The following is a 9,375-nucleotide window of genomic DNA, read 5'->3' on the forward strand; positions in this document are numbered from 1 at the left end:
AATATACTGGGCTAATTTTCACCTTCATTGCTAGATCGATAAACAGGCAAAGCTAATTTTCCATTCCTTATAAAAACAGCCTGATTTTCATTTCCAATACTTTAAATCTGAAATGGATGAGCAATTCACTCTTCCAGTTTATCATCCTAGTGGTGGAGGTGACACTTCCACCCTGTGAAATCTGATGTGGGGACAAGGAAGAGAGATTTGTATTGAAGGGAAAAGGAAGGGAATTTGTTGGTGATGAACTTGCAGTGTGAAAATGTTTGGGTGGGAGGATTAAAATGCCATACATCATAACAATAGTTAGCAACTATTTCAAACTGTACCTTCATGCAACAGTTAAGTCCAGGAGCAGTCAGTTAGCTCAAGAGGACACAGGAAGAGATCATGGGCTGGATTTTCAAAAGGTTGGGACCCAGTATGGGCGACAATTAAAATTCCTGGTCCCAGGTGATATCTCAGAATCCTGTCGCCTCCAGGACAGTTTTGTATTTTCAAAGGGCTGGTGAGCCAGTGGGGAGCAGGAAACATGGCCAGAGCCAATCAACAGCTCCATAATATCCTTAAGGAACTTGTTAAGGGGCCTGTCCATTCAGGATTGAATTTTTCAAATTTTACTCAGCAAACCCAAGCAGCCTGGTTGTTAGGTTCACTATGGGGCCCCAGGAAGTTTCTTGGGAATTGTCCTGAAGACTTAGGGGAGGAGATAGTGATATAGTGGTAGCATGACAGGACTAGCAACCCAGAAGCCCAAGCTAATGCTCTGGAGACATGGGTTCAAATCCCACTATGGCAGCTGGTAGAATTTAAAATTCAATAAATAAATCAGGAATATAAAGCTAGTCATCAGTGATGGTGACCATGAAGCTATCATCAATTGTTCAGCGAACATGGCTGCTGTCTGCTTTTGCCAATGACACCCAGCAGGCAGCTCCTGCCTCCTAAGGGTGCTTGATGCCTCTAATTAGGCCACTTCAACCATTTGCATTTAAAAACAGGATCAGCTCAGGGGTGGGGTCGGACCTGAAATTCATCTGGGTGTCACGTTCCCAACCCATAGCCAAAAATTCAGCCCTCTATGGCTGTGAGGATTGTTTTTGCTGATGTGGTAAAATTTCCTGACAGTAGCAACACAAGGTTCTTTTCTTGCCAATCATTCAGTTTCCCTTCTCCGAGACACTTTGATTTTAATTTTGATAAGCAATGTATTTTCTAGCCCTGTACACTGTCTCCTTCAGCTCATCTCAGAGTGAAGAATTTCCAGCACATCCTTGTACAAGCTATCTCTATAGCAGGCAAACAATCCTCTTACTGTTTAAGTTATAATTCGGATAAAAATGTTGGTCAGAGAGGCACAATAAAGCACCAACAGGGCTTCAAATTTAACATCGTTTGATTTATTCTGTCACAGGGTATGGGCATCACTGGCTAGGCCAGCAGTAATTGCTCATCCTTAATTGCCCTTGTTCAGGGAACATACTGAAACATACTGGATAGAGTGGACGTGGGGAAGATGTTTCCATTAGTAGGAGAGACTAGGACCCGAGGGCACAGCTTCAGAGTAAAGGGAAGACCTTTAAGAACAGAGATGAGGAGAAACTTCTTTAGCCAGAGAGTGGTGAATCTATTGAATTCATTGCCATAGAAGGCTGTGGAGGCCAGGTCATTGAGTGTATTTAAGACCGAGATAGATAGGTTCTTGACTGGTAAGTGGATCAAAGGTTACAAGGAGAAGGCGGGAGAATGGGGTTGAGAAACTTATCAGCCATGATTGAATGGTGGAGCAGACTCGATGGACCAATTGGCCTAATTTCTGCTCCTATGTCTTATGGTCTTATGGTCTACATTCAAGAGTCAACCATTGCTGTGTGTCTGGAATCACATGTAGACCAGACCAGGTAAGGACAGCAGATTTCCTTCCCTAAAGTCCATTAGTGAACCAGATGGGTTTTTACGACAATCATTTCATGGTCATCATTAGACTTTTAATTCCAGATTTTTATTAAATTCAAATTGCACTGCCTTCACTTGCCATTAACAGAACAGTAACAACCTTGAAATGGGATTAGTAGCTTCACTGCCAGGTTAACACTGGCAATGGGGAAGGCTCTATTTTGGGTGTGGCTGTACAAAATCTGTCTCAGGCCATAGGCCCTTCTAATATAGAAATTAAGTTTCTGGAACATAAGTAAGGCCCCCCCCCAATCCCACCCAGTTGCTATTTCACGTTGGCCTGGTTAGGACCTGCCCACTGCAGGCCAATGGAATGGAAAGGCCCACTAAAGCTAAGTGTTGAATTATTTTTGTGAGCCTCAAAGGAACAGGAGTGTTCCCCCGATGTGCACAAACGTGATCTGGGCTGCTGCCGTCGAAACCCAGGAACCCCAACCTCTGAACCCCACACAACTCTCTTGTTTTTAAGGCCCCATAACAGCAAGCTTCACTGAGATACTGGTTGGTGATCCAAACTCATTCTCCCTGATTTAAATGAGATTAGGCCCTACATATTGGTTCAGGTTATGGTGGGGTGGGAGGGGGGGATGCAGGGCCAGGGCCCGGGCGGGGAGGACGGACTTCTTTGCAATAGGTTGGGCAGTCAACAAATCAATCCCAGTGACTCTCAGACCAGGTAGTTATCTTAACAGCTATACTTACAGTCAGCATGTAACAACAGCCAACTACAGTACAATGACCAGCTGGAAACATCCTCACTCAAAGACAAGCTGAGAGGTACTATACTTAAACATACTCAATTGGTTAAAATTAAATTGCCAGTAAGTAGAAGAACTGACTGAAGATGTAGGCTGAGAATCATGATATTTGTTGCAAGGCGATGCATTTTGACAATTCACCTGTGTTTGTTATGATGTGGTGGGTGATGTGTGCCAGGCAGACCAAATCCACAAGGGAAACTTAGCCACGCTATCACAACCATTTGCAATTTGTATTTATTATGAGAAAACTTGTGCACTGAATTCACAAGTAATGAGTCTACTACCACCTTTAAAGATTTTAAAAATTAAATTAAAACATTTATTTAACAAACAAAAATATTTTGAGTACATACATAAGATTACAATTACTTAATACTATAACAAATCCCAAAATTTCTAATTAACCCGACTCCCAACTACACACCCTCTTTAAGGCAACAGTTCAAAATAGCTTTTAAATTTAGATAGGCAATCCAGCAAGTTTACCACAGCACCCACATGACAGTGGAATTCCAAAGGCTTTTTGATGCAACTTTAGTTACTGGACACAGCAGACTCTGTGGCTAGAAGCTTCCTCTAAGCCTGTAACACGGTGTACCTTTCAGGATTTCACATGGCCGCACCCCTACATAATCTTCCTTCCCTCTTTGTATATGTTTCTCTCTCTTTAATCTGTGAATTCCATTGTTCTATATGTCTTTGGAAATTTACTTTTCCCATAATATAAAAATCTTTCATGTTGCCAATATGGTCAGTACCTTTGGGAAAAATAAACATACTGCTTGGCCTTGTTAGTTGTAAACATCCTGTCATCCTTTTGAAACCTAAACAACCCTTTCACTTACCTAAAAATGCAACTTTCCATCATCACCCGAAATGCTGCCCTCATCCATGTTTATTTATTAGTGTTTCAAATGCCTTTTACATCTAACTTCTTTTGATAATTTCAACCTTGCAGTCAGTCTATCTAACTCCAATTCAGTTAAATCACACAGACAGAACTATACACACTCACACTCATAAACCTACTTTACAATAAACCACAATAATATTATGAAAGATTTGATAATTTCATGACACATTGGAATTCAAGCTTCCTCATCATGAAACAGAGAGTAAAGTGAGGGAAAAATATCAATTTTTATATTTTTAAAATCAGACTTGTGCCCAATTTCTAAATTTTAAATCTAGATGAGTCTGATAGGTGGCTTGTGATCTGTGATCTGACCCTTTATCTTAGGTTATGTTCAGACTGGGCTTTGTCTACATGCCAAACTGGTGTTGAGTGGTGTTCTGATGCTCACTGTTGCTAAATTGGAAGACATGGCAAATGATTGAAGAGCTTTCTTTTACTTACCTCTTCCTTTTCCTTCTTTGTTACAGTGTGGATTTTTCAAAAGGAAACTGCTGCCTACTCAAGATGAAGGGTTGCTGTAACATCCAGCCAATCCCAATGCCCATTTCCCATTCATATCTGCATCAAGAAACCGCAGCCTCTCCAAATTCCAATTCAATTCAATGAGTCAAATTTCCAACTTGGTGCTACCAATGGGAATCTCACTCATCATCAGTTGAATATAAGAAACTTGGTGACATGCTGTGTGTGGTTTTCCATCATGAAAGTCAAAGTAGTGCACAGGGAACCCTCACATACCTTTAAGGTGCTCCCATCAGTCAAGCCTCCCCTATCAGAAACTTGAGTTTGTAAATGGTTCCTGCAGTGCTTTCAAAGTATAAAAATAACTTAAAAACAGCTGTTGGCTTTATAAACCTTCCATTCCAGACTATATATTGAATGACTCCAGAATTGAACAATTTTCTGTTTGAGTAAGCCACTGTCCCAGGCCAAACAGAAAGTAATCAGACCAGACTTCCCATAATGTTATGAAGCTAGCCCAGGTTTAACTCATACTTGTATTTTTTCAGGGTTACTCACTCTAACCATAATTAACTTGCAAAACTGCCAACGCTTATCCAGCCCCTTCCCACACTATCCTTCTCCTCCACTCACTTTGGCAATCATCAGACCCAATCATTCCTTTATCCAATACTCCCTCACTTGGTCTTCCACTAGACCAAAGTCAAGCAGCCCTTTTGTAATAAAGCTGATCAGTGCTTGTATCTTATATATTTGGATATCTCACTGGATATCATTAAGTTATTCAACTCATATTGTATGAACTGTCATATCTATTATAATTAACAATTTCCTCAATTATTATAATTATGCAAATCACAACTTGACAGTTTGAGGTGCATCAATTTCTGTGCATTTTAAAGTTATCATTTTTGAGATTGTTCCTCTTTCTTTGGTTTGTCTTCAAAACAAGAATTCAGGTGATCTTCTCCAATGGCTTAGCAGTTAAAGGCATTTCCTAGCGCAACACTATGGGCAGAAATTTCCCGTTGGCATGCCAGGGCGGGACCCTCGCGCCAACGCATAAAAAGACGCATGATGATGTCGGGCAAGCATCCCAATGTCACCGCGTGCCATGCGATATTTCATTGGGCGGGCACGCGATGATATCCAATGTGCACCCGCCATTAATTAATGGGCCACTTAAGGCCCTTGAGACGCCAACTGATGGCGATTTTTCATCACCCATGCAATCTTCAGGCTGTTCCATGAGCGCATTGGGCAAGCAGATAGGAGATATTTGTATCAACCTCATCCACAGGTGGGATAAGAGGGTTCAGTGGGGCACCAGGGGGGAAAGCCTACCCACTGGGTTAAGTGACCAATGCCAACATGGTACTCACCCTTCCTGAGTGTAAGAGGTTGTTGAAGCGCTTGTGACATGGGATCCAGGTGTGCCGCACCACATCATGGGAGCTCACCACCTCCGCCACCTCTTCCCAGGCACGTTTGGTCATGTGGGGGGGGCCTCCTCCTCCCATCCTGAGGTATGAGGACCTCCACCATGTTGTCACCTCCTCGAGGAGGGCAGCAAGGCAATCGTCAGAAAAATGAGGGGCTCTATCCTCCTGCCTGGCCTGCTCACCTGCAGCGCTCTGGGGAGCCCTGTCAGTAGCCACGTTTGACAGCTTTTTAAACAGGCGGCCGGGTCACCATTGGACCTGGTGGTCATTGCAGTCCTGCTGCCGCCCGTCCACTCCAGCTGTCCTCGGGAGCCATGATTCACGCTGGGCGGGCCTTAATTGGCCTGCCCAAGCAAAATGGTGGCCCGGACACAATCACGTATGGCGATCGGGTCCTTGCCTGCCCGTGCCAGCTCCTGCTCTGCCCGCCCGTCCGCTAGCCAGAAAATTCTGCCGGAAGACAAATGGACAAGTCCCAGATCCCTGAGGATTTCAGCTGGTCACTACAATTGTCTCACTTCCCCTAGGTTATGAAGGGAATACAAGTGACATCTGCTAGAAAGTTTGTGTGTGTGTGTGTGTGTGTGTGTGTGTCTGTGTGGACATGGTACAATGGAACAACTACTGACACTCTCCCTCGGCTAAGGTGAGGAGGAACAGGGACAAATATAACTGGGGTGAAACTTTTCCACACTGTTTTCTTCAGTGTTGGACTCCGGCCACGTCTTGGAGAACAGACTGGAAAACTGCAAACAGGGAAACTGCACCTCAGAAGTTTTTAAATGAAGTTTCTAACTGGGAAGGACCTGATAATTTCACCTGCTTAAGAAGCAAATTTTGTTTTTTAAGCTGGCATAAGTTGCTTCTACATGATGATGACATGATGACGACTTCTTGCAATAACAATAGCAAGGAAAGTGCTCTATCACCATGTGTGTCTATTTCTCTCTCTCTCCTTCCACTTTCCCCTTATAAATCATCCTTCTGCTTTTCTCCATATTTGAAATCAGATGGAAGGATATAGAGCTTCAAAGACCAAAAACAGTTCTGAGTTAGTTAGCTATTGGTATTTTAATTATAATTAATGAATACCACAAATTCCATAATAACTTTGCCATAGCCTGTAAACAAATACTTCTAAATTCAATTTAAAGTGCTAAGTAAATGCAAAATTTTATTGTTAAATTTCTTCCAAAGTTTAATATGATTGACCTCTTTAGCATGTCTGTATTCTATGCTTTCTGAAGGCTGCAAAGATCTACTTGACTTGTTCGGTTTGAATAATAAAGTTTAGCTGATGTTAATAATTCCACGTGTCATATTAGCTTTATACTCACAGTGGGTTAATGCCAGGTGTCACCAGGACTGTATCCTATCTATGCAGATAAATCTGGTTTGTAAACTTGTAGCATGAAAGAAAGAAAGATTTGCACTACATAGAGCCTTTCACAACCTTAAGATATCTCAAATTTCTTCACAACCAATGAAGTACTTTTGAAGTGTAGTTATTGTTGTAATTTGACAGCCATTTTGCACATAGCATGCTCCAACAAACAGTAATGTGATAAAGGACCAGATAATCTGTTTTAGTGATGTTGATTAAGGGATAAATATTGGACTCTGGTTAGGAAGAACTCTCCTCTTCTTCAAAATAGTTTAACTGGACCTTTTATGTACATCTGAAAAGACAGACAGGACCTCAGTTTAATGTTCCTTCTGAAAGACGTCTCCTCTGACACTGCTGCACTCCCTCATTATAGCATTAGATTTTGTGCAAACACCTCTGGCGTAGGGTGAACTTTCTGACTTAATGGAAATGCTACCACTGAACAATGGCAAGCAGGGTGAAATCATCAGTGCATTTGATGTAATATGTTGATTCTGTGTAGTTCCAGTGTTGAGATAGGCAGCGCACCCAGGTGCCAGTTTTAAGATATTTCCAAATCCTTGAAATGTCAAGGGAAGAGGTAGCACTAGAAGTGATCTTTTAAGGACTGATTTTACCAGTAAATGTTTCTGGTGTGGAATCTTGCCCAAGTACAAACCGGAAACTATGGCATTGATTGATTGAAAGAGACAGGGTATAAACTGATTTTTTTTTCTCTCTAATTTTCTTCCCATATATCATGAAGGTCTTTGGTCATCTCTTCATTACTTAGCCCATGTCCTAATTCGTTGTGTGGAAGTCTAGACAATGAGTAGATTATTTGAGGAGATTTTTGAGCCAAGTCTAAGCAACGCTTCAATTGATACCTATTTAGAATACAAACTTTTTGGGAAATCAATAACTGATAGCAAAAGCTTCTACAAGAATATAAAAGGAAAGAGAGTAGCTAAAGTGAATGTTGGTCCCTTGAAGGATGAGACTGGGGAGTTAATAGTGGGGAACACAGAAATGGCAGAGAAGCTTAATCAATACTTTGCCTCAGTTTTCACAGTGGAGGACACTAGTACCACGCCAATAGTAACAGGTAGAGCAGGCAGTATAGAGAAGGAGGAACTTAGAACAATCACCATCACTAGAGAAAATGTACTGAGCAAACTATTAGAATTAAAGAGTAACAAGTTCCCAGGACCTGATGGCCTTCATCCCAGGGCCTTAAAGGAAGTGGCAGAGGAGATAGTGGATGCATTGGCTATAATATTCCAAAATTCCCTGGATTCTGGTTCCAGTGGATTGGAAAAATGCTAACATAACGCCCTTATTCAAAAATGGGGGAGGCAGAAAGTAGGAAACGATAAACCAGTTAGTTTAACGTCTGTCATTGGGAAATTATTGGAATCCATTATTAAGGAAGTAGTAATGGAGCATCTGGAAAGTCAAAATGCAATCCATCAGAGTCAGCATGGTTTTATGAAGAGTAAATCATGTTTGACTAATTTGCTAGAGTTCTTTGAAGATGTGACAAGCAAAGTAGATAATGGGGATCCTGCAGATGTTGCATATCTGGACTTCCAGAAGGCCTTTGATAAGGTGCCGCACAAAAGATTAATACAGAAGATAAGATCACACAGAGTTAGGGCTAATATATTAGCTTGGATAGAGGATTGGCTAACCAACAGAAAGCAGAGAGTCGGGATAAATGGGTCTTTTTCTGGATGGCAAGCTGTAACTAGTGGGGTGCCACAGGGTTCAGTCCTTGGGCCCCAACTATTTACAATCTATATTAATGACTTAGATTTAGGGATAGAAGGTACTGTAGCTAAATTTGCAGATGACACCAAAATAGATGGGAAAGTAAGTTGCAATGAAGAAATAAGCAATTTACAAATGTATATGGACAGGTTAGGTGAATGGGCCAAAATTTGGCAGATAGAGTTTAACGTGGATAAGAGTGAGGTTATCCATTTTTGTCAGAAGAATAAAAAGGCAACTTATTATTTAAATGGAGAGCAACTTCAGAATGCTTCAGTGTGGAGCGATCTGGGTGTCCTCGTGCATGAATTGCTGAAAGCTAGTATGCAGGTACAGCAGGTAATAAGGAAGGCAAATGGAATTTTGGCATTTATTGCTAAAGGAACAGAGTATAAAAATAGGGAAGTGTTGTTGCAATTGTACAAGGTATTGGAGAGACCGCATCTGGAGTACTGTGCACAGTTTTGGCCCCCTTACTTGAGGAAGGATATAGTTGTATTGGAGGTGGTTCAGAGGAGGTTCACCTAGATTAATTCCAGAGATACGGAGCTTGTCTTATGAGGAGAAATTGAGCAGTTTAGGCCTATATTCGCTAGAATTTAGGAGCTTGAGAGGAGATCTAATTGAGGTATATAAGAGGCTAAAGGAGATAGACAAAGTAAACGTGGAGCAGATGTCTCCCCATAGTTTTAGGCTAATGGG

General features: G+C 41.6%; 1 protein-coding gene across 2 annotated transcripts in view; it reads left to right on the forward strand.

Annotated features, from left to right (window-relative positions):
- The window catches only part of LOC121269157 (integrin alpha-8-like), a 154,136-nt gene extending 147,291 nt beyond the window's left edge, over positions 1 to 6,845 (forward strand). For both annotated transcript variants that reach the window (XM_041173670.1, XM_041173671.1), the window contains exon 30: positions 4,101 to 6,845. In XM_041173670.1, coding sequence (XP_041029604.1) covers positions 4,101 to 4,154 — 54 coding nt within the window. In that variant the 3' untranslated portion in view covers positions 4,155 to 6,845. The remainder of the gene's footprint in view (positions 1 to 4,100) is intronic.
- Positions 6,846 to 9,375: the final 2,530 nt, after the last annotated feature.

Source organism: Carcharodon carcharias, chromosome 23 (assembly GCF_017639515.1).
Source record: "Carcharodon carcharias isolate sCarCar2 chromosome 23, sCarCar2.pri, whole genome shotgun sequence".
Lineage (NCBI taxonomy): Eukaryota > Metazoa > Chordata > Chondrichthyes > Lamniformes > Lamnidae > Carcharodon > Carcharodon carcharias.